The 25308-nt window shown below is 44.4% G+C and overlaps 1 protein-coding gene across 1 annotated transcript; it reads left to right on the top strand.

The window, feature by feature from the left end:
- Window positions 1–1225: 1225 nt before the first annotated feature.
- Window positions 1226–25308, top strand: HNRNPUL2 (heterogeneous nuclear ribonucleoprotein U like 2). Its single transcript, XM_070766160.1, has 14 exons — window positions 1226–1813; window positions 6657–6786; window positions 8445–8518; window positions 9695–9834; window positions 11728–11818; window positions 11911–12023; window positions 13274–13537; window positions 15654–15776; window positions 17640–17771; window positions 18765–18933; window positions 19040–19240; window positions 20735–20814; window positions 22034–22144; window positions 24894–25308. The coding sequence occupies exons 1-14, from the start codon at window positions 1282–1284 to the stop codon at window positions 24960–24962; spliced, it is 2229 nt and encodes a 742-aa protein (XP_070622261.1). The 5' UTR covers window positions 1226–1281; the 3' UTR covers window positions 24963–25308.

Below are 25308 nucleotides of genomic sequence, written 5' to 3'. Positions count from 1 at the left end.
TTAATTATACTGAGTTTCTTGCGCCAAAGGAGGATAAAAGGAGATTTTAGTGACTTGACAGGTTTCCTTAAATGGCATTTTATCCGACTTGGAGAATATACATGCAAAGATGCCCATATTAATTTTTAATGTATAAAAAATGAATGTTGTGCATGAAACGTGCAATTCTTCTTATTTAAGCATTGAAATAAAGGATTGTCCACACTGAGGGTTTTATTTTTGCAAAAGATGGCCAAAAGCAAGTAACAATGAAGGGGCTTTGTTTTCCACCATGACGTAGAAGGCATGATTTGAAAGCTGCACCTGTCCATTAAAAAAAAAAGTACTGTACAGTAACTCATTTTTATATTTGTCTTTTGCTGAAATATCATTTTCTGAGGGGGGAAGATGGCGGCACCTCCAATTTAAATAATAAAAAAGAGAAACCGTTTTATCCAATCAACGTAGAGTCTGATTTGAGTTTTTAAAAAAAATCAAACCCAGAGACCACACACCTTCTCTTTATCCGGATTGGCCGAGCCACAACCAATCAAGAAAGCTCGGCCTCGTTCTTTTTCCTCCAGTTTCCTTACGCCCGCTTAAATCGACACGACGCAGAGCCCGCGCGCGCCCAGGGCCCGCGCGCGCAGGCGCAGTATCTTTTATTTAAAAAAAAATAAAAAGCGCGAGCCAAGCCTTTCCTTTAAAAAAAAACAGCATAACACCACGAGAGGAAAGAAAGACATTCCCGCGGCGGTTGTCTTTCCAAGGAGACGATATTCTGTATTTATTATATTAGCGACAAGGAGGAGAGAGGAAAAGTTAAAAAAAAAGTAGCCTCCTCCGTTTAAAAAGTCAAAACGTGAGAGAAAGGGTGAAAAAAAATAAGGAAAAAAAGCGGGGTTTCCCGCGCATGCGCGTATTGGGCCATATTGGGCCTTTTCCCCCCCTTCCTCGGCCGGTCTTTCCTTTCACTCAATTCTGTCGCTCGGTTCCCACCCCCACCACACCACCCCCACCACTACCCCCCCGCCCCGTCCGCGCTTGCGCATCTGCTCCCCACTGCCTTCGCGCGCGCCAGAGACGCGAGAGGGGGGCAAAAAAAGAGCCGCACGCTCGCGCCTGCGCAACGGGCCCTCCCTCGCTCTCTCCGCTGCGCAAAGGGGTGTATCCGCCGGGCGGCGCGGTCCTCTTCGCCTGGCGCGCGGCGGGGAGGGCCGCCCGCGCAGGCGCGTTGGCCTCGGAGCGCGCCCCCCCTCCTCCCCCTCCGCTCCCTCCCCTCATCCGCGGAGCGCGCGCGCCATGGACGTGAAGCGGCTGAAGGTGACGGAGCTGCGGGCCGAGCTCGGGCGGCGGGGCCTGGATTCGCGAGGCCTCAAACTCGACCTGGTGCAGCGGCTCCAGGAGGCCCTCGACGCCGAGATGCTGGCCGCCGGGCCTGAAGAAGCCGGCGCCGAGCCCGGGGCGGCCGGCGGTGGCGGCGGCGGGCAAAGCCTCACCAGGGCCCGCTTGGGCGTTGAGGGGGACGACGACGACGAGGAGGAGGAAGAGGAAGATGAGGAAGAGGAAGAAGACGAGGACGAGGAGGAGGAAGACGAGGAGGCCCTGCTGGCCGACGAGGAGGAGCAGCCCCCGCAGCAGCCTGAGGCGGCCTCCGCGGCGGCTACCACCACGGCCGGCGCCGAGCAGGCCCAAACCGAGCCCGCGGAAGGCCCCGCGCAGCCCGGAGGGGTCAACGGCGCCCAGCGGGCCGCCGAAGCCGGAGACGAAGCCTCGGGGGCGGCGGCCGGCGGTTCCGCCAGCGGTGAAGCCGAGCAGGGCGGCGACCAGGAAGGTAAGGATGGCGGTGGAGGCGGCTGCGGAGCCTGAGCCTCGCTTGGTCTTTCTCCCGCCTCCCTCCCCCCCCATCCTTGTGGATGGGGGGGGGGGAAATGGAGGAGGAATTGAATTGAATTGGATGCTTTTCTTGGGGCCGAGGGACGCACGAGGGAGCCCGGTGTAATTGCATGGCCCCGAGGAATGAGGAGGATGTGGAGATATATTTTTTTAAAATGGATTGATTGATTGATTCTGATGGATTTGCCGCCCGTCTCCCAAAAGGACTCTTTTGAACTTCTCAGGCCTGAATATTTTGACTTTGCCAAAAAAACCAAAAACACAACTACCCCATTTTATATTTTAGGTGTTTTTTAAAAAGCTGCTTAGATGCTGGATCAGGACTTGGGATGGTCGAAGTTTTTTTAAACCCCTCCTACATGAATCGAATTTAAGATTAAATGAATAGACTATTATTATTATTATTATTATTATTATTATTATTATTATTATTTAGATTTATATGCCACCCTTCTCAGAAAACGGGCGGCTCACAGAATAAATATAGAAACAAAGCATACAATACAAATCTAATACATTAAAAAAACTACAACTGAAACCCTATATATTACTCAATCAGACCATGCATCACATTTATTGGTGGGGGGGGAAGATCTAATTGCCCCAGGCCTGGCAACATAGGTGAGTTAAGAATCAGGAAAAGGTGAGGAGGGTGATGATGAGGATGATATAGTAGTAGTAGTAGTAGTAATAATAATAATGATAATAATAGGCAGCTATGGTATCTTGAAAGCTTTTAGGTCTTTATTTAGGACTTGAACTGTTTTTAAGTTTTTGCCTGGATCTTTGAGTCAGATTGAAGGTTAACACAATAATAACAATAATGGTAATGATGATTGATGATGATGATAATATATTTTATTTATTTATTTATTATTTGGACTTCTATGCCGCCCTTCTCCATAGACTCAGGGCATTAAGGTAATCTTAAGATAATAGGTTACCTTAAAGGTCTTACGACTTCGGTTAGGACTTGAATTGTTAAATTTTTACCAGGCCTGAAATTTGAATGGAATTGAAGATTAAATAATAATATAAAAGTAAAAATATGATGAATCGAGACTCACCAATGGGCTGAGTGTGTGTTCGATTGTAATTAATTAGAACAGATAAATAAAGCTGACCTCCTGTGAGAATATTCCTAACCCCATCAAACATCCACATCTGCCTGTTGGGAAGGAGGGGGAGGAAGGCAAATCCAGTCTGAACATCTGGCTTGACTATAGGATGAACTATAATAACAAGGATGATGCTAACAGTAATAATAATAATAATAATAATAATACCACCTCCAATCAGGTGGGGGAACAAAGAAAATAAAAGGCATCAATAGTAATATCAAAGCCACACTATTTGGGTTGATACACACCATTAGACAGAATTGTGAGAATTAAGTATTTTATTGAGATAGAGAGACTGGCAACCCCACCCCACCAGGTGTGCCCCCTTTATCCACTCTCCTAGCGCTGCAGGTCCCATCGTCCCAGCCTGCTCACTTCTCTTTTTCCCCCAGAACCCATTCCCAGCAAGATGGGTGTTCATTGTCCTCCCTTTTTTGTGTGTCTATGGATTATATAATAATAATTCCAACCTGTTGATGCCTCGCTCTGTCTTCCCTCCTGGCTGCTGCAGAGGCTTAGGAGAGAGTCCCTGTTTGTTCTGGGTGGGCTCTTTGCGAGGTCAGTGTAGGGTGGGCAGCATCTGTGTATCCCTGCCACCTTGCAAACATATAAATGGTCAGGTGTGACATTTGGGGTGCAGGGTGGCAAACTCCTGACCCCCCCTCCCCACTTTTTCTTTCAATGAGCAGATGCTCGTTTTATTGACAATATGGTAATATTTATCCGTTAATTGGTTGGTTTGTTCATTTGATTTTTGCCTTCTGGCAGTGAGCAAGCAGAGAATTGGCCTACTGTTTTATTTATTTACCTGTTTGTTTGTTTGTTTGTTTATTTATTTATTTGCCATTTGGCTTCACTGAGTCAGCAGGCAGACAACTGGGCATCAATTTGCTTGCTTGCTTGCTTTATTTTTTTTTATTCTGCCTTTATCACTTTATAAATAAATCTCAAGGCAGCAAACATAGGTAATGATAAATTCCTTCTCCTGTTTTTCACCACAACTACTCAGGGAAGTGGGTTGGGCTGAGAGAGAGGGACGAATTGGTTAGAAGCAGGCATAGTTCCCTCTAAGCTGAGCAGTGAGCAATCGCTCACTTAAAAATCATCATCAACTCAGAGCTTTCCAAACCTGCCCAGAAGCCGAGAGGGAAAGAGTGAGAGGGAAGGAGAGAAAGTGGAAGAGAGGAAGAGAGAGAAACAGATAGAAGAAAGAGAGGAAGGAAAAGAGAAAGAAAAAGAATGGGAATAAGGAAGAGAGAAAGAAAATCAAAATCTAGTTTGAAACTAGCTCAACTATTCAAGTGGCATTTTGATATTGATAGAGTTGCCCTATTATGAGCTCACTGTTATAGACACACAGTACAGTACTGTATTTTATTTTGAAATTCTCTGAGGCAAAACAGGGTGGGTTTTTTGTTTGTTTGTTTGTTTATTTATTTATTTCTTAGAGACTAGACATAGTCCTCAGTACTCAAGGTACAACTGTTTGTTTAGTGACCATTTGAAGTTATGGCGGCATCAAAAAATGGACCCTGGCACTTGGGGACACTGTTGCAGCATCCACATGGTTGCTTTCAAGGGCATAACCAGCAAAATCACGACCCAAAATGACCCCGCCGTTTCCTTTGCCGAAAGATTATCAGGGTTATGGTGAGCCAGCTGAAATTGAAGACTCTAGTTGGTGACTAGAAAAAAAGTAGCTGATTTTTGCTAACTACTGTTTTATAAATAGAAACAATGTTTGAAATTAGGGACATTTGGTCTGTGGATGTTTTCCTCCACAAAAGTACTAATGCTATGGCAGTATTTGGAGTTTTTTGTTTGTTTGTTTAAAACCTGTTGTAACAGAATAATTACAGCATAACTTTTTTTTTCTTTGTGCCAAATCTTTGATCAAGCTCCTTAGGACAGAGTTCTGCTCCCACTTTTTTTTTTGGCAGGAAATTGCTTTGATAGGATATGCATGGCAGTGATTTGTGTAAAATATGTTGTGAAGCACAGTTTTGATTTTGTTTTGCCACAAAGTGATCCACATTCAACCTGGTGCCCTCTCCTATTATTTGGGATTCCCAAAATCTCTAAATAAATCCCAGAATTCCTGGGTAGCATCAGTTGTCTTGGAGGGTCTTGATTTGAAGCACATTTTAGCTTTCTTTCTCATGTAGGTTAAAAGGGGGCATGATAACATAATATCACATATTAAAGAAGGTAATGGGGTGGGTTAAAACTCTGAATTTGAGGTGGCAGACTCTGGGTGGAGCACAATAAAATTAAAACAAAAACAATGTAAACAATTAAAAGTTAAAACCAACAAATATAAACTATTAAATATCCACAGAAATCATTCATAAATATCATAGGTACTAATAAAACTAAAGTCTTTGGAGAGGGGCGGCATACAAATATTATTATTATTATTATTATTATTATTAATAATAATAATAATAGAATGTGCTTTAGGATATGTTTGAAATAAAGTTTAGTATCTTGAATAACTTGAATAATACTGATGATATGTATGGATATTTATAATTAAAGAATAATTGTTACTATTTCAATTTGTGGGGTTAGTAGATAGGAAACCTTGGTTGCCTGAACAAGTTGCTCTATTCTTTGCTAGCTGCAAGAAAATACTTTAAAAATTACGTTTTGGGTTTTTAACCTTTTATAGCCCAGAACATTTTCTTTATATTCCCACCAGCCCTCTGTATTATTATTATTATTATTATTATTATTATTATTATTATTATTATTATTATTCCTTTTTGCTTTGAGGTGATAGTCATATGAACAGTATAAACATTGAAAATCGTAAGATTTGGTCTTGGAATGCAATGCATATTTTAATTATCATGCTCTAACAATGTTGTGAGGAGATTTGTACAGTTTTCACTACAAATCTGATATACTTGCTAGGTCTTTTTCAAGAAATTGAAGTGCTTCTTGTGCTCTGTTAAGATTTAATAAATAGCAAGTCCCAAATATAATATTTAATCCTTTTTTCTAGCTGAATGGTTTTTTTTTTCCTTTTAACTGCTCTCTTTTAGTTTGTAAAATGGTTGGTTCCCAGACCTAGTGAGGACTTGGTTAATTGCTTGAACTTGAAATAAAATTTCACAAGCTTTACTAATGATATAATGAATGGCATTGCTAACTACACAGGCCTGCTGAAGTTTAGATTGTACATATGGGATAAGGTCTTTGGGGGATTTTAATCTGCACAAGATTGATTTCCTGCCTTCAAAAAGCTTTTGTAATATACAAGCGTCCATGTTAGTCTTTAAAATGTGGAGGCTTTTCCAGAAAGTATGGATACGGGATAATGTACGTATCAATCACGCATATTTTAAGAGACTTTCCCTCTGAGAGCATCACAGAAAGGCAGAACTCCAAAGTGGCAAATGAATACAAGCCATTTTGATTTCCTGCACTTGCGTTGAGTGATAGGTACCCAAAGCAGACAGATGTGATGTGAGACTTGTTTGTCATTATTTATTTATTGGGCACAAGGGATTTAGACTACTCAAGAGTCTAAGCATCAGGTGAGGGTTATAATCCGTGTTTGAAAATGGTCAAAAGGACTTATGTGTTTTCTGTCGGTCTTTTTTTTTTTTCTCTTTCCAACAAAACCTGCCTGCTTGTTTTTCTGTCTCTTCCCAGAAAATGAGGATGATAAGGCAAAACAGGCCGGGCCGGATGGTGAACGGCACGGCCTCAAAAGACAGCGTGATGAGAAGGAAGAGCACGGCCGGGCTTATTTTGAATTTCGAGAGGAGGCTTATAACAGCCGGTGAGCTATGGATGGTTTGGGCTGCTATGGGCAAAGCAGAAGTGGAATAGAGAATTTGGAGAAGAGTGGGTTTAACTGGCTAAGAAGCAAATCAGGAAACGTGATCAAAGGTTTGCAGCCATGGGTGCGCAGTGTGGTCGGGCGGTAGGAAAAGCAAGTAGGATGCTTGGCTGCATAGCTAGAGGTATAACAAGCAGGAAGAGGGAGATTGTGATCCCCTTATATAGAGCGCTGGTGAGACCCCATTTGGAATAATACTGTGTTCAGTTCTGGAGACCTCACCTACAAAAAGATATTGACAAAATTGAACGGGTCCAAAGACGGGCTGCAAGAATGGTGGAAGGTCTTAAGCATAAAACGTATCAGGAAAGACTTCATGAACTCAATCTGTAGAGTCTGGAGGACAGAAGGAAAAGGGGGGACATGATCGAAACATTTAAATATGTTAAAGGGTTAAATCAGGTTCAGGAGGGAAGTGTTTTTAAGAGGAAAGTGAACACAAGAATAAGGGGACACAATCTGAAGTTAGTTGGGGGAATGATCAAAGGCAACGTGAGAAAATATTATTTTACTGAAAGAGTAGTAGATGCTTGGAACAAACTTCCAGCAGGCGTGGTAGATAAATCCACAGTCACTGAATTTAAACATGCCTGGGATAAACATATATCCATCCTAAGATAAAATACAGGAAATAGTGTAAGGGCAGACTAGATGGACCATGAGGTCTTTTTCTGCCATCAGACTTCTATGTTTCTATGTACCGGTGGGTGGGTGAGTGGCTGGCTCTCACCTTTCTGTGGAACACAGAATACATTGTATTACGGAGTGGCCTAGAACTCTCGCCACAGAGATGAGAGTTCAATGCTAATAGAGGCAGGTATTTCTCTATCCCTTCGGCACGATGAGAATAGATCTGCTGAAAAGCCCTCCACATTGATGACAGGAAGGGCGTCTGGCCAGTAAAACACTCAGCTCCGTTCAGTTGCCCAGACTCCGCCCTGCAATGGATTATGGCGGTCGTTAAAAGATGATGATGATGATGATGACCACAGAATACACCGTATCCTAGTGATTAACATGTTGGAGTGGGATCAGGCAGACCCAGGTTGAAGTTGGCTTTAGATACGGAAGCTCCTTGGTGGGCAGTTTTGGTATCTTGGTCTGTGGGGTACAGGTAGTCCTTGACTTACAGCGATTCATTTAGTGACCGAAGCTGCAGCGGCACTGGGGGAAAGTGACTTACGATCATTTTTCACACTTAACCACCCACTGCGGCTTCCCCGTGGTCACGTGATCAAAATTCAGGCTGCTTGGCAGCTGACTCACATCCATGACGGTTGCCGTATCTCGGGGTCACGACAAAACACTCTTTGCAAACATCTGACCAGCAAAGCCAAAGGGGGGAGGCAGATTCACTTAGCCGCTGTTTAACTCGCTGGACCCCTGGTCGTAAAATGGGGCAATGTTCGCTTAACAAATGCCTCTCTTAGCAACAGAACTCAATTGTGGGTCGTAAGCTGTATTTCAAAGAGCAGAAGCCAGAACTGGGGTGGGGGGGTGGGGGGGTGAGAGTAGAGGGTTGCTTTCTTTTTACACGGCTTTTTAAAAATGATGGTAAATTTTAAAGATGGTTTCCTTGGTTGTCCTTTTCAACACAGATCTAAGTCTCCACCACCCCCAGAAGAGGAAGCCAGGACAGAGGATGACGAGACACTGGTGATCCTTGACACATGTACGTATCGATTCTGTGCGCCTGTCTTTGCGGGCAAAAAGCAAGAGATGTTCGCGAGGTGAAATATGTATAACTCCAGACCAGCGGGCGAATTTCAACCCTGCTCAAGGCAGCACCAATTGCCTGAAGAAATTATAATTGAAGTCTGATTCTGTGGTTTTATTTTAACGGACCTCTTTAAGCAGAACACTTACCTGAGTCCTAATCAATCCTCTCTTCAATCAATTGGTATATAAGACGAGTCCGTGGCCTTATTCGTCGCCGAAGTGAAATCAGTGGGATTTAATCTTATTGGGTTTCTATTTCCCATATTTAATCTGCTTGTATTGTATTGGCAGTTCTGTGTTAACAAAAACTTCAGGGGAGAAGGATTTAGGGGTAGTGATTACTGACAGTCTCAAAATGGGTGAACAGTGCAGTCAGGCGGTAGGGAAAGCAAGTAGTATGCTTGGCTGCATAGCTAGAGGTATAACAAGCAGGAAGAGGGAGATTATGATCCCGCTATATAGAGCGCTGGTGAGACCACATTTGGAATAATACTGTGTTCAGTTCTGGAGACCTCACCTACAAAACGATATTGAGAAAATTGAACGGGTCCAAAGACGGGCTACAAGAATGGTGGAAGGTCTTAAGCATAAAACGTATCAGGAAAGACTTAATGAACTCAATCTGTATAGTCTGGAGGACAGACGGGAAAGGGGGGACATGATCGAAACATTTAAATATATTAAAGGGGTAAATAAGGTCCAGGAGGGAAGTGTTTTTAATAGGAAAGTGAACACAAGGACAAGGGGACACAATCTGAAGTTAGTTGGGGGAAAGATCAAAAGCAACATGAGAAAATATTATTTGACTGAAAGAGTAGTAGATCCTTGGAACAAACTTCCAGCAGACGTGGTTGGTAAATCCACAGGAACTGAATTTAAACATGCCTGGGATAAACATATATCCATCCTAAGATAAAACATTATAAGATAAAATAGTATAAGGGCAGACAAGATGGACCATGAGGTCTTTTTCTGCCGTCAGTCTTCTATGTTTCTATGCTTCTGATTCAACAAGGGGGGGAAAATGACGTAGTAAAACAATTGCAGGCCTCGACTCTTTATTTTCATTTGTCTCGGAGTTAGCCGAACTCTGGTTTTCATTGTGCCCCGCTTCCGTCTCTCCCCCCAGATACATGCGATCTCCACTTCAAAGCCACCAAGGACCGCTACGGAGGGCAGCCTCTGTTTTCGGAGAAGTTCCCCAATCTCTGGTCTGGGGCGAGAAGCACACACGGGGTGAAAGGGGGCAAAATCTGCTTCGAGGCAAAGGTGAGGAGGCTGGCAGGCCACGTGAGAGCTTTTGGTAGCAAGTGGGATCGGGGCCGGTCCATTTACTGTGTTTTTCAGAGTATAAGTCTGACACCTGCCCCCTAAGAGGCTGAAAACTTGGGTGCATCTGATCACCTCGAGGTTCGACTACTGCAATGCTCTCTACATGGGGCTACCCTTGAAGAGTGTTCGGAAACTTCAGCTTGTCCAAAATGCAGCCGCGTGAGCAGTCTTGGGCCTTCCAGGAAATGCCCATATCTCACCATCACTCCGCGGACTGCATTGGCTACCAATTTGTCTCCGGACACAATTCAAAGTGTTGGTTATGACCTATAAAAGCCCTACATGGCATAGGACCAGAATACCGTTTGGCGGGACCCAGGAGAAGAGCCTTCTCTGTGGCGGCCCCGACCCTCTGGAACCAGCTTCCCCCCGGAGATTAGAACTGCCCCCACCTTTCTTGCCTTTCGTAAAGTTCTTAAGACCCATCTTTGCCGTCAGGCATAGGGGAACTGAGACATCTCCCCCGGGCCTATACAGTTTATGCATGGTATGTTTGTGTGTATGTTTGCTTTTAATAATGGTTTTTTTAGTGCTTTTTAAATTATTAGATTTGTTCTTACATTGTCTTTGTTATTGTTGTGAGCTGCCCCGAGTCTACGGAGAGGGGCGGCATACAAATCTAATAAATAATAATAATAATAATCTCCGGGACCGCCTTCTGCCGCATGAATCCCAGCGACCAGTTAGGTCCCACAGAGTTGGTCTCCTTAGGGTCCCGTCGACCAAACAATGTCGGCTGGCAGGACCTAGGGGAAGAGCCTTCTCTGTGGGGGGCCCGCCCCCCTGGAATCAGCTCCCCCCCAGAGATTCATACTTCCCCCACCCTCCTTGCCTTCCGGAAAAGTTTAAAAACTCATCTTTGCCGCCAGGCCTGGAGTTCCTTAGACCTTCCGCCCTGACCGATGAATGCTTAGTTTGACTGCTGAATGAATGCTATTGATAGTTTTTAATTAGAATTTTAAGATTGTTTTTTAAGGTATAATTGGATTGTTATTATTGTTTCCTGTTTTTCTGTACATGCTGTGAGCCGCCCCGAGTCCTCGGAGAGGGGCAGCATATAAATCCAATAAAATAAAATAAATAAATAAAATAAATACTCTGAACATAGCTTTTTCTAAGCTCCCCCCCCCCCCAAGTCCTAATGAGGCACTGACTATCTTCTCAACTTGCAATATTTTCCCCAAAAACTAAGGTGTGTCTTATACTCTTAAAAATTCGGTAATTTACAGGGCAGGATGTGTCTTCGCAAAGGAAAGGGTTGAAAATTGATAGGAAAAAACATAGATTAATAATTGCCTGAAAGATTTGGGCTCAACATACGAGCACCATTGAGTTTATGGTGCTAAGTGAGATGTTTGTTAAGTTGCTCAGTACAGATAGTGCTCAACTTACGACCACATCTGGAACCAAAATTTGACCCGATTTTATGACCTTTTTGGCATTGCATTGTTACGGGGACCATGCCTTCATTAAGCCAATCCAGCTTGCCCCATGGACTTTGCTTATCAAGACACCAGGTGAGAAGATCGTAGATGGAGATCATGTGACCTTGGCCTGCAGCCCGTTATACTTGTGGGGGAAGTCCCTCTTTTTCAGTGCCGCTGTAACTTTAAACAATTGTTAAATGTTAAAGTGGAGGATTATCTGTATTATAAATGAATTGACCAGGAAGCCAAATTGTTTATTCATAGGGCACTTTTTAAAAAATTAATATCTAGTCTTGCTGAAGCAGGGAAGGGGGATTCACATCTCTAGGCCAATTTCCCATCTGAGGTTTTGATCTCATCTCTCTCTCCCCCCCCCCAAATCCACCCCCACCCCCCATCTTAGGTGATACAAAACCTGCAACTCAAGGAAGGCTGCACCGAGACACAGCTGCTTCGGGTCGGATGGTCTGTCGATCTCTCTCGTTCCCAGCTAGGTAAGTCGCCCTTCCAGGTGGCTGGGTCAGTGGTGAGGGGAGTGTGGGGGGTATCCACAGCGCCGCCTGAGTAAGCACTTGCTGTCTCCTAGGTGAGGATGAGTTTTCTTACGGCTACGATGGACGAGGGCTGAAGGCTGAAAACGGGCAGTTTGAAGAATTTGGCCAGGCCTTTGGGGAGAGCGACGTGATCGGTTGCTTTGCTGTAAGTGCCATGCAAGAAGACTTGATTGGGGGAGGGAGGGGGGGTGTCTTTGGAAAAAAAAACCCTGCCCCGGTTTGGGGCAAGACCCAGGTATTGCACAAGCAAAACTGCTCTGTTGTTTGATCTGGCCTTCATTCAGGAGACAGACACCTGCTTTAAGAGCCATCTCCAGCCTTGGCTGTAATCTTCTTAGGACGGCCCCATCTGTCTGTCTGGTTTGCTAACTGCTCAGCAAAGCACCACCGCTTCCTGCTTGAAAGACGAGCCCTCCCCCCCCCCAAACACCCCACACATGGCTTGGGTGGGTTCCAAATCCCCACAGGGCCGATAACCGACCCCCTCCCCTGCCTCACACACTTTCCGTCTCCTGCAGATGTATATTTTCTTTTATGTACACTGAGAGCTTATGCACCAAAGACAAATTCCTTGTGCGTCCAATCACACTTGGCCAGTAAAATAATTATATTCTATAATAATATAGTACAGTGATACCTTGTCTTACAAACTTAATTGGTTCCGGGACGAGGTTCTTAAGGTGAAAAGTTTGTAAGACGAAACAATGTTTCCCATAGGAACCAATGGAAAAGCGATTAATGCGTGCAAGGCCAAAATTCACCCCCTTTGCCAGCCGAAGCACCCGTTTTTGCGCTGCTGGGATTCCCCTGAGGCTCCCCTCCATGGGAAACCCCACCTCTGGACCTCTGTTGCCAGCGAAGTGCCCGTTTTTGCGCTGCTGGGATTCCCCTGAGGCTCCCCTCGTTGGGAAACCCCACCTCTGGACTTCTGTTGCCAGCGAAGTGCCCGTTTTTGCGCTGCTGGGATTCCCTTGCAGCGTCACAAAAACACGGAAGTCCGGAGGTGGGGTTTCCCATGGAGGGGAGCCTCAGGGGAATCCCAGCAGCGCAAAAATGGGTGCTTCGCTGGCAACGGAAGTCCAGAGGTGGGGCATCCCAGCGGCGGCGGTGGGTTTGTAAGGTGAAAATAGTTTGTAAGAAGAGGCAAAAAAATCTTAAACCCCGCGTTTGTATCTCGAAAAGTTTGTATGACAAGGCGTTTGTAAGATGAGGTATCACTGTATATGGATAAGAATGCAGCATTTGGATGTTGACTCACTTGAAAAACACGTGGATTTGTATTTGTGTTAATGTCTGTTTTTTTATGTTGTGTTTGTGGTTTTTTTTAATGTATAAAATTCAATAAAAATATATATATCACACTTGGCCAAGAAAGAATTCTGTTCCATTCTACAGAACTTCGAAAGCGAAGAGGTGGAGCTGTCCTTCTCCAAGAACGGAGAGGACCTGGGCGTGGCCTTCCAAATCAGCAAAGAACTGCTAGGGGACAGGGCCCTCTTGCCCCACGTCCTGTGCAAGAATTGCGCCGTGGAGCTCAACTTCGGCCAGAAGGACGAGCCCTTCTTCCCCGTTGCTGAGGGTTACGTGTTCATTCACGCCGTCCCCGTTGAGGAGCGTGTGCGCACCCCAGCGGCCCCCAAAGCGCCTGCAAAATGTGAGGTAGCCTAAGAATCTTAATTTTGCTCCCTTTCTCTCCCCCCCCCCCCCCTGATAAACAATATTTAAGATAGTTTCAATCTTGGGAGATCAGCTGGCGGTTGTGTTCACACTGCGGGTTGCAGCTGAGAAAAAGTGTTGTTTAAATTTGATCCCTAGCATTGGCTGGTGTATCTCATTAGTAGGTAAGAAACTACTGCCGCCCTTTAGGAGAGGTGTCTGATGAAGAAGCAATCCAGGAAGACAATACAGGCTGTGGATTGCCCCACATCATTCTCATTCGAAGTTATTATTTTTTCTCTCTCTCCGTGGGCAGGGGTCTCTAGTCTTGGCAACTTTAAGACTGGTGGGCTTTAACCACCAAGCTCAGAGAGCACCAAACACTCCACAGTTCAAAATCTGAGCTACAAATATTCTCTTCTATTGGTATGTATTTCTAACTGGCTCCTTTGAATGGTATAGAGCAGTGTTAACCACCCGGAATTAAAGATGGCTGAGGAATTCTGGGATTTGAAGTCTGCCGGTCTTAAAAGTTCCCCAGTGTGAAGATCCCTGTCCTTGGCCATCCCCCCCTCCTTTATGTAGGTGTGAGCACTGCCCTGTGCCCTCTTGTTGGATCAGTGAGGGGTTTCCCGAAAGGGAAAGAGCTGTGGCTTGAATCTTAAGCTCCAGAAACATTGGCTTTTTTTGGAAGATTTAGGAAAGCCAATTTAAGAGTAGCAATATTTGTAGCTCAGGGTTGAATTGTGAGTCTTTAATGCTCTCCGAGCTTGGTGGGGGTTTTGCAGATGTTTCGTGACCAACTAAGTAATATCATTTGTGTTCTCTATACCAGTGTTTCCCAACCTTGGCCACTTGAAGATATTTGGACTTCAACTCCCAGAATTGGGGAATTCTGGGAGTTGAAGTCCAGATATCTTCAAGTTGCCAAGGTTGGGAAACACTGGTATAGAGTATATTGAGCGGGACGAGTGAGTTTAAAACAGGGAAAGACTAGTGGAGTGAAGGGGAAAAAAATTGCCCCCAATCAAACCAGGTTTCCTTGACTATTTTAACCCAAATAGGCCATTTAAAAATTACTGGGGACTTCTGGGAGTTGAAGTCCAGATATCTTCAAGTGGCCAAGGTTGGGAAACACTGCTCTATACCATTCAAAGGAGTCAGTTAGAAATACATTCGGAAATTTTCAGACTATACCAATAGAAGAGAATATTTGTAGCTCAGATTTTGAACTGTGGAGTGTTTGGTGCCCTCTGAGCTTGGTGGTTTCCTTGGAGACATTCCATGACCCAACTAGGTTATATCGTTAGGGCTAGAAGGGGGGGGGCATTTGTGCAGAGAGGAGGAGGAGGAGGAAGAGAACCGTGTAGTCTTTGGTGTTTTCTCTGCTTGGCTGGTTTCTTGCAGACATTTCATGACCCAGCTAAGTTACATCAAGAGTTAGAAGCGAGTGGTGGCTTGCCTTGTCGGGGTGACGAGGTTACCGAGTTGGGTCATGAAACTTCTCAGAGCTCGGCTCAGAGAACACCAATGACTCCACCATTCTAAGACTGCTAGTTCTGTAAACTATGGACAGGAAATGCTACCCTGGTTTATTAGAGAGTTTTGATTCGCACAGTGGCCGGTGGGAAGACCCCAGAGGCACCCCAGAATAACTGAGGCTTCCACCCTACGCCTTCCAGGCCTTGAGGACAAAAAAAGTCAATGTGACTAGCAGCCATTTATCATAGGAATCCCTGCAGACCTCTTTTAAAAGCCAGTCGTGCTACTAGTCCTCAGGAAACCCTCACAGTAGGCAGATGCTGTTATTCTTAATTGGCGTTCAGGGCCAACAGCTTTTCCAGCAGCCCCAAAGCTCTCCTTGAGTGCACCTGTCCCCTTAATGGATGGGTTAAAAGGCTGCAAATATTTCTGGCTGCCGTATCTTAGTTTCCCTTTTATCGTTTCCCCCCCCCCCCCCTTTTCTCCAGGCTGTCTCAGCCAACCTGAAAAGCACGGAGAGGTATTTCAAGGCATCCCCATAATCTTTAATAGCATTTTGGCGCCTCCTTTCCTGCAGAGGCCTTGGTTGAATGGCGTTGCTTACTCCCTTCTTTTCTCTCGGTCTTCCCCGGACCAGGTTTTGCTGATGGTGGGGCTACCAGGATGTGGGAAGACATTTTGGGCCCAGAAGCACACCCAGGAGAATCAGGACAAGCGCTTCAACATTTTGGGGACCGACAATATCCTGTACCAAATGAAGGTAAGAAAAAAAGAAAAAAGAAAAAAAAGAGAGACAGGTGCCCCACAATTGACCTTCAGATTTCTGTTATTAAGTGATCTTAACTGCGTTTTGCCCCATTTTACAACCTTCCTTGCTGCAGTTGATAAGTAAGTAACCTGGTTATTTATTTCTTTATTTAATTGTTTATCTATCTAATCTAATCGAATCGAATCTAATCTAATCTAATCTAATCTAATCTAATCTAATCTAATCTAATCTAATCTAATCTAATCTAATCTTATCTTATCTTATCTTATCTTATCTTATCTTATCCTTATCCTTATCCTTATCCTTATCCTTATCCTTATCCTTATCCTTATCCTTATCCTTATCCTTATCTTATCTTATCTTATCTTATCTTATCTTATCTTTATCTATCTATCTATCTATCTATCTATCTATCTATCTATCTATCTATCTATCTATCTATCTATCTATCTATCTAATCTATTGGATTTGTATGCCACCCCTCTCCGTAGACCCGGGGTGGCTAACAACAGTAATAAAAAAACAGCATGTAAATCCAATACTAAAACAACTAAAAAACCCTTATTGTAAAACCAAACATACGTACAAACAAACATAACATGCGTAAATTGTAAAGGCCTAGGGAGAAAGGGTATCTCAGTTCCCCCATGCCTGACGGCAGAGGTGGGTTTTAAGGAGCTTACGAAAGGCGAGGAGGGTGGGGGCAATTCTATTCTCTGGGGGGAGTTGGTTCCAGAGGGCCGGGGCCGCCACAGAGAAGGCTCTTCCCCTGGGCCCCGCCAAACGACATTGTTTAGTTGACGGGACCTGGAGAAGGCCCACTCTGTCGGACCTAACTGGTCGCTGGGATTCGTGCGGCAGAAGGCGGTCCGTGGTCCGGTGCCATGAAGGGCTTTATAGGTCATAACCAACACTTTGAATTGTGACCTTAAATGAATCTGGCTTCTCCGTTGACTTTGCTAGACCAAAGGTCTTAAAATGGGATCACGTGACCCCCCTGGACACGGCAGCCATCACAGATATGAACCAGTTGCCAATCATCTGAATTTTGATCACGTACCACAGGGATACTGCAGCGGTCAAAGAAAGCCACTTTTTTTTTTCAGTGCCGTAACTTTAAATAGTCCCCAAATGAACTGTTGTGAGGATGAAGAGCCATTAAGGAGATTATGGGTAACTGCAGGTCATTCTTTGGGGCTCACGGGGATGTCCCATGGGCCTCTCGTCCTTTCCGATTTCATCAAAACCAATCCGATTTGGCAATATGGAGTAATTGCCCCCGATTGGAGACCTCACCTACAAAAAGATATTGACAAAATTGAAGGGGTCCAAAGAGGGGCTACAAGAATGGTGGAAGGTCTTAAGCATAAAAAGTATCAGGAAAGACTTCATGAACTCCATCTGTAGAGTCTGGAGAACAGAAGGAAAAGGGGGGACATGATCGAAACATTTAAATATGTTGAAGGGTTTAATAAGGTCCAGGAGGGAAGTGTTTTTAATAGGAAAGTGAACACAAGAACAAGGGGACACAATCTGAAGTTAGTTGGGGGAAAGATCAAAAGCAACGTGAGAAAATATTTTACTGAAAGAGGAGTAGATACTTGGAACAAACTTCCAGCAGACGTGGTTGGTAAATCCACAGTGACTGAATGTAAACATGCCTGGGATAAACATAGATCCATCCTAAGATAAAATACAGGAAATAGTATAAGGGCAGACTAGATGGACCACGAGGTCTTTTTTTGCCGTCAGTCTTCTATGTTTCTATGATGGACCCTTCCCTCACCTTTCTCCAAATGTGGGTTTCTCCCTCTCTTAATCTCTCTGCTCTCCCCCAATTTCCTTCCTCTCCAGACAAAAGGCCCTGTGGTCGAAGAGCCGCTGCCTATCGAAGCTCGCGATTCGCTGCTTCAGCAAGCTGCCCGTTGCGTGAGCAAACTGGTCCAGATCGCACCCCGGACAAGGAGGAATTTTATTCTCGACCAGGTAATTTATAATCCAGAGGCCTCTGATGGATGTCAAAAGAATTTCTCATTTCCACAAGAGATTCTGAACCAGTAGAGTGAGGAAGCAATTTTTTTGACCTCTGCAGTTTGGTTGACACATAAGAAATACCAACCACTGCTTTGGTTTATCCTGGTTTTGGAACAAACCACATTTGGCGTGGCTCAAACCCACTCTAAGCTAAACCAGGCCAGGCATGCCAGTCTTAAAGTCTAGCCTATTGTGTGAACTCAGTGTTTGGGTAAATTTTGAGTTCACACTTGGGTTTTTTTTGTTTATTGTTGGTGTTCTTTTGTCAGATAGATGTAAGCAGTTTTAAAAGCCCAAATGGTGGTGGTGGTGGTTGTTGTTGTTGTTATTATTATTATTATTTATTAGATTTGTATGCCGCCCCTCTCCGCAGACTCAGGGCGGCATACAAATCTAATAAATTATTATTATTATTATTATTATTGTTGTCCAGGTAGTCCTCGAGTTACAACCTTATTGGAGCCTGGCTATTATAAAATGGGTCTGATTTTATGTCTTTTGAGACAGCTAAGCAAACACTGTGTCTCTTAAGTGGTGAACAGACTCAGCCTTTTGTCCCCAACAACCTTGAGTCCACATTTTACTGCTCTTGGAAGGATGGAAAGCTGAGTCAACCTTGAGCCCGTCATAAATCAAATTCCTGGATGTGGGCTATTGGCCTGCAATACTGCATTCTAACCATTAGGAAGGAAGGAAGGTAGCAATAGCACTTAAACTTATATATATTGCTTCGAAGAGCTGTCCAGCCGTCTCTAAGTGGTTTACAGAGCCAGCTTCTTGCCCCCAACAATCTGGGTCCTCATTTTAGCGACCTCAGAAGGACAGAAGGTTGAGTCAACCACGAGCCGGTCAGGATCGATCTCCTGGCTGTGCCTACAATGCTCCATTCTGACCTCTGGGCTCCCCAAACAGCCTTCCTGAAGCCCCCTTTCTTCTCCCTCCTAGTGCAACGTCTACAATTCCGGCCAGCGGAGGAAACTGCTGCCTTTCAAAGGCTTCCTTCGCAAAGTGGTGGTGCTAGTGCCCAGCGAGGAAGATTGGGTGGACAGACTGCAGCAGAGGGAGAAAGCCGAAGGGGAGACCGTGCCGGAATCAGTGATGCTGGAAATGAAAGGTAACGGTCCATTCCAAGGTCCAGACTTGGTGGGGTGGGGGTGGGGGCAGGAATTCAGGCCGGGGGCCTTCACCTCTCTTTGGCCTTCTGCATCCCTCCATCCCAGCCAACTTCTCCCTACCGGACAAATGCGACTACATCGACGAAGTCCTCTTTGAAGAGTTGGCGAAAGAAGAGGCCCAGCCTTTGGTCACTAAATACAAGGAAGATGCCCGGAAGCTCCTCCCACCTTCCGAGAAACGGACAAACCGTCGCAACAACCGGAACAAACGCAACCGCCAGAATCGCAACCGCGGCCAGGGATACGGTGAGGCTGGACGCAGGCTTTTGTGGGTACAGTTGTCCTGGTTTGCTGAGCTTCTTCAGATCTTCAAAAGAACTCTGGGCACTTTTTAGGAAAGCCAAGTCACTTCTGGACAACTCAACACTGCTTTTAATTGTTTCGTTCCATTATTATTTGTCAAAATTTAATTTTAACAGTTGCGTTTGTTGAATTGTCCCGTGCAAGTTGACCCATTCCGCCTGTCAGAGCCGTGTGTTAATAGCTCTCCTTGTTCTGTCTGTGCTAGTTTCAGGGCCCTTGTAAATTGATATTGTTTTCTTTCTCTGACCTTTCCGCTGGCTTGTGGGAAGAACAAAGGGGAATTTGGAGGGGCTCCCGTGATGGGATCCAGCTTTTTTTGGGGGGGGGGGCTGTTTAGTGCTCTCAGATCTTGGCTGCTTTCTTGCAGATGTTTCATTACCTAGCCAAGTACTTTATTATTATTATTTCTTAGATTTGTATGCTGCCCCTCTCCATAGACTCGGGGCGGCTTACAGCAATGATAATTATCTCAGGGACTGCCTTCTGCTGCACGAATCCCAGTGACCAGTTAGGTCCCACAGAGTGGGTCTTCTCTGGGTCCCGTCAACTAAAGAATGTCGCTTGGCGGGGCCCAGGGGAAGAGCCTTCTCTGTGGCGGCCCCGGCCCTCTGGAACCAACTCCCCCCAGAGATTAGAATTGCCCCCACCCTCCTTGCCTTTCGTAAGCTGCTTAAAACCCACCTCTGCCGTCAGGCATGGGGGAATTGAGACCCTCTTCCCCCTAGGCCTTTACAATTCTATGCATGGTATGTCTGTATGTATGTTTGGTTTTTTTATATTAATGGGCTTTTAATTATTTCTAACATCAGACTACTATTGTACACTGCTTTATTGTTGCTGTTAGCCGCCCCGAGTCTCCGGAGAGGGGTGGCATACAAATCCAATAAATACATAAACAAACAAACAAACAAACAAATACAATATATAATAACAAATCTAATAGAATCTAAAATAACAATAATACATTTAAAAAGTCTAAAAACAAGTAACCCCAATATATAAAAAACATACATACAGTCATATCATACACAAGTAACTCCATGGGCAGGGGGACATGTTTCAGTTCCCCCACGCTTGACGGCAGAGGTGGGTTTTAAGGAGTTTACCAAAGGCAAGGAGGGTGGGGGCAGTTCTAATCTCTGGAGGGAGCTGATTCCAGGGGGTTGGAGCCGCCACAGAGAAAGCTCTTCCCCTGGGTCCCGTCAAGTGACATTGTTTTGTTGACGGGACCCGGAGGATACCAACTCTGTGGGACCTAACCAGTCGCTGGGATTCGTGTGGCAGAAGGCGGTCTCGCAGATACCCTGGTCCTCATCAGTGCTAGAAGAGGGGCATGGGCAGCAAACCCATATCAGCTAGGATCTTCAGCAGAAATCTTGATGGATTTCACCGTGCCAAAACTGTGGCATAATTCGCTTTCTCTCCTGTTTTTCCCAGTCGGAGGAGGTCAGCGCCGGGGTTACAACAATCGAGCCTATGGACAACAGCAGTACTGGGGGCAGCCTGGAAACAGAGGCGTGAGTACATACTTTATTTTTGTGGGTAGTTGCACAAGCCAGCCAGATGTTCAAGGTTGCATCTGGACTTTTTACCCACCTCTTCAGTACTTCCCAAGGACCTGGGTTAGTTAGATGTGGACGTTTGATGGTTTTAAAGATCTCGTTGCAGGATATAAATTGTTCCAGTCAATTCTTTGCAATTGACAGGTGTTGAATTTGTCAATGCCAGTGGGTTTGTTTAAAGTACTTTTGGAGTTGCACCCAAGGCGTTTAATGTTATGGTTGCTTATTATCATTTATTTATTTTTATGCTGTCCATGTCACTTGATAATGACAAAACTTGTTGGCTTTCCTTCCCAAACATTTTTCAAAACTGACAGCACTGTTTCTTAAAAAATATAATTAAAAAAAAAATTATCTATTGCCCAATGGAGATTGTTTGGAGGTCTTCATTACTTTTAACCTTCTTGGATTTTTTTAAAAAAAACATGAATTTAGAAGTCTTTTTTGGGAGCCATCAGTGGCCCTTGTCATCCAAATCAGCAATAAATAGCCATAGCCCTTACACTTAACTTAACAACCCTCTCCGAGCAGTTTAATTGCCCCCCCAATAATTTGGGTTCTCATTTTACCAACCTTTGGAAGGCTGAGTCAACCGTCTGAATCCGCATACAAATTTAAATAAATAAATAAATAACCCGTGAGCCTGGTCCACATCAAACTGCTAGCAGTCAGTAGAGTTCTGCAATTCCTGCATACAAATCTAATAAATAAATAAATAAAATTCTGCATTCTGATGCCTGCACCACCACAGGTCTTAAAGAATTATGGGACCACTAATTCATTCGTTTTAAAGCAGCGGCCGCCAACCTTTTTGGCTGCAGGGACCAATTCCATAGAGAAAGGGTTTTCCGTGGACCAGAGAGGTCGTGTTTTCTGGTACTGGCTGCATCCCACGGATACGGGCTTCGCTTGTTTGTGCGGCCCAGTATCTTGCATGTCCACGGACAGGTTTGGGGGAGTCGGCTAGGGACCCCTATTCTGGAGGATGCAAATGCCAAAAGGGTTTGGAAACAGAAGCCATTATTGCCTTTGATGGTCTAAGGAAGGTGCTTAGAAACTCAGGAGTGTAACGCCTGGCCCTGGTTTGAGCAAGCCATGGCCTACAATTGAGGTTTCTGACCAGTGGCGCTCGGGCATCGATGCTTCTCTAACCGACACCTTTCAAACCCCGCAGGGTTATCGCAACTTCTACGAGGGCTACAGAGGCAGGGATTACAATCGCTTCTACGGACGCGATTACGACTACAACAGATACCGGGACTACTACAGGGACTACAACCGAGAGGTAAGAGGTTGTTGTTGTTTTTTAATTTAAAAAAACACAAAAACTTCCAGGGCAGAGTTACAGGTAGTCCTTGACTTACAACCATAATGAAACCTGCCCATCAAGGTCATAGTTTACGACAGTCACCTAAATTATAATGTGTGTGTGTGGAGGAGGGCAGTACTTAAGCAGACATTTGCGATGGCAAAGCAGAGTGGGCCTTCTCCGGGTCCCGTCAACTAAACAATGTCGTTTGGCGGGCCCCAGGGGAAGAGCCTTCTCTGTGGCGGCCCCAACTCTCTGGAACCAGCTCCCCCCAGAGATTAGAATTGCCCCCACCCTCCTTGCCTTTTGCAAGCTCCTCAAAACCCACCTTTGTCGTCTGGCATGGGGGAACTGAGATATCTCCCCCGGGCCTATACAATTTATGTATGGTATGTTTGTATGTATGTCTGCTTAATAATGGGTTTTTAAAAAAATATTTTAAATTGTAAATTATTAGATTTGTTACGAACTGTTTTATTGTGTTGTGAGCTGCCCCGAGTCTACGGAGAGGGGCGGCATAAAAATCTAATAATAAATAATAATAATAATAATAATAATAATAATAATAATAATAATAAATAAATGCCAGGTTCGCTATGGGCGTGATTTTTCTCAAACTGTAAGTGCCGCTACCTTTCCAACAGGGATCGGACTATAATACAAATCTAATTAATAATAATAATAATAATAATAATAATAATAATAATAAAAAATAAATGCCAGGTTCGCTATGGGCGTGATTTTTCTCAAACTGTAAGTGCCGCTACCTTTCCAACAGGGATCGGACTATAATACAAATCTAATTAATAATAATAATAATAATAATAATAATAATAATTATTATTATTATTATTATTATTGTTAGTTCTCAATTTATGACCACGGTTGAGCCCAGCATTTCCATTGCTAAGTGAAACAGTTGAATGAGCTTTGCCTCGCCGTCCGACCCCACGGGCACGTGATCAGAACTCAAGGCGCTTAGCAATGGGCTCACGTGTACGGCGGTTGCGGTATCCCGGGATCAAGCAATCTCCTTTGATAACCTCCTGACCAGTAAAAGAATCAACGAGGCAGCCCGGATTTACCAAACGACAAACAGTTTGACTAATTGAACCAAGGCAGCGACTCAGTTAACAACCCCATGGCAAGAGAGTTTGTAAAATGGGGGGAAACTCACTTAATGAATCTTTCACTTAGCAACAGAAATGTGAGCCTCCATAAGTCTAGGAGTACCTATAGTCAGGTAAATCTGACACAGTGTATGTGTGTGTGTGTAAGTTTATTCCCCCCCCCCAATCTCCATATATACAGTACATCCGTGCATATTCCATAAGTCATATTGAAACATACATAATTATACATGTCTATCCAATATATCATAAATCAGTATTCTAGTTTTGCACCTATTTATACTGCTATTTATCGGCCTGTTTTACCCCATTTCATCCTTTAAAACCCTTCCTACTTCCCTCCACTTCCTTCTCTTTTCCTTTCCCTTCCTACTTCCTCTTCCCCCCTCTTGGCCTTTCCCTGAGTGCTTCTAATCATAATTCACCTTACGTTTAACAGACTGATAACATATACCCCTACATCTTTTAATTGCAGGGGCCCCTTTTAGACTCATATACTTTCTATTGCATAACTACACAGATAACTTCTTTTTTCTAGGTATATTACTGCTGTTCTAATGCTGCCTCCTCCTTATTATTATTATTATTATTATTATTATTATTATTATTTATTGGATTTGTATGTCGCCCCTCTCCGTAGACTCGGGGCGGCTAACAACAGTAGTACAAAACAGCATGTAAATCCAATACTGAAACAGTTAAAAAACCCTTATTTGTAAAACCAAACATACATACATACAAACAAACATACCATGCATAAATTGTAAAGGCCTAGGGGGAAAGAATATCTCAGTTCCCCTATGCCTGACGGCAGAGGTGGGCTTTAAGGAGCTTACGAAAGGCGAGGAGGGTGGGGGCAATTCTAATCTCCAGGGGGGGGGGTTGGTTCCAGAGGGCCGGGGCCGCTTCTCTGGGCCCCGCCAAACGACATTGTTTTGTTGACGGGACCCGAAGAAGGCCAACTCTGTGGGACCTAACCGGTCGCTGGGATTTGTGCGGCAGAAGGCGGTCTCGTAGATACCCTGGTCCGGTGCCATGAAGGGCTTTATAGGTCATAACCAACACTTTGAATTGTGACCGGAAATTGATCGGCAACGAATGCAGACTGCGGAGTGTTGGTGTTACATGGGCATTTTTGGGAAAGCCCATGATTGCTCTCGCAGCTGCATTCTGCACGATCTGAAGTTTCCGAACATCTAATTTTGTCACCTAGATTTACAGCATCACCTTTTATTCTCCATTTTCCTTTAGTCAATCTAACTTCTTAGATTGACTAAAGGAGACTTTAGAGTCTTCGGAGAGGGGCGACATGCAAATCTAATAAATTATTATTAATTATTATTATTCTAAAGATACTCATTTTCTAGATAAGTAAATCTTATTGCATAATCTATAATGGTCTATGTTGGAGATTATGTTTCCTCGGTTTCCCCGGGCTATTATTATTATTATTATTATTATTATTATTATTTAGATTTGTACGCCACCCCTCTCCGTAGACTCGGGGTGGCTATTGTTTGAATTGGTTTCTTAATGCCTGTCAGTCAGCTCCCTTCTTAACTCTCCCCTGGGTTCTTTTTTCTTCTTCTTTTCAGTGGCAGAACTACTATCAAGACAGAGACCGATACTACAGGAATTACTACGGATACCAGGGGTACCGGTGAAACCCCTTGGCCGCCTCCACCCTTCAGCCAAGCAGCCAGGCTCGACAGAGGGAGAGAAGGAGAGGGGTGGGTGGGGGAGGAGGGGACGTCTTGTCACTTCTCCAGAAGCAAGCGATGGAAATGGGAGTTGGGGGGGGGCAAGGGGGGAAGGAGGAAGAGGAGGAGGAGGAAAGCAGTGGCTGGATTTGAGAGAGAGTGAGGGGGTGGGCAAAGGGGGGTGGGGAGGTTTGAAAACCGAAACGAAAAATTGTAAATTTTTTTTTTAAAAGTTTGTTGGAAAAAAAAATATTGTCTTATTCTATAAAAAAGAGGGGGGAAAAAACCGAGAAAAAAAACAACAACAAAA

This window comes from Erythrolamprus reginae, chromosome 13, assembly GCF_031021105.1.
Source record: "Erythrolamprus reginae isolate rEryReg1 chromosome 13, rEryReg1.hap1, whole genome shotgun sequence".
NCBI lineage: Eukaryota > Metazoa > Chordata > Lepidosauria > Squamata > Dipsadidae > Erythrolamprus > Erythrolamprus reginae.
The sequence above is the reverse complement of the archived record's forward strand: the minus strand, read 5'-3'. Positions and strand labels throughout refer to the sequence as shown.

Coding starts and splice junctions, on each gene's coding strand:
- HNRNPUL2 (XM_070766160.1), top strand. CDS start 1,282: ATGGACGTGAAGCGGCTGAAGGTGACGGAGCTGCGGGCCGAGCTCGGG. Junction 12,024..13,273: donor ACGTGATCGGTTGCTTTGCT/GTAAGTGCCATG, acceptor TCCATTCTACAG/AACTTCGAAAGCGAAGAGGT. Junction 19,241..20,734: donor CAACCGCGGCCAGGGATACG/GTGAGGCTGGAC, acceptor TGTTTTTCCCAG/TCGGAGGAGGTCAGCGCCGG.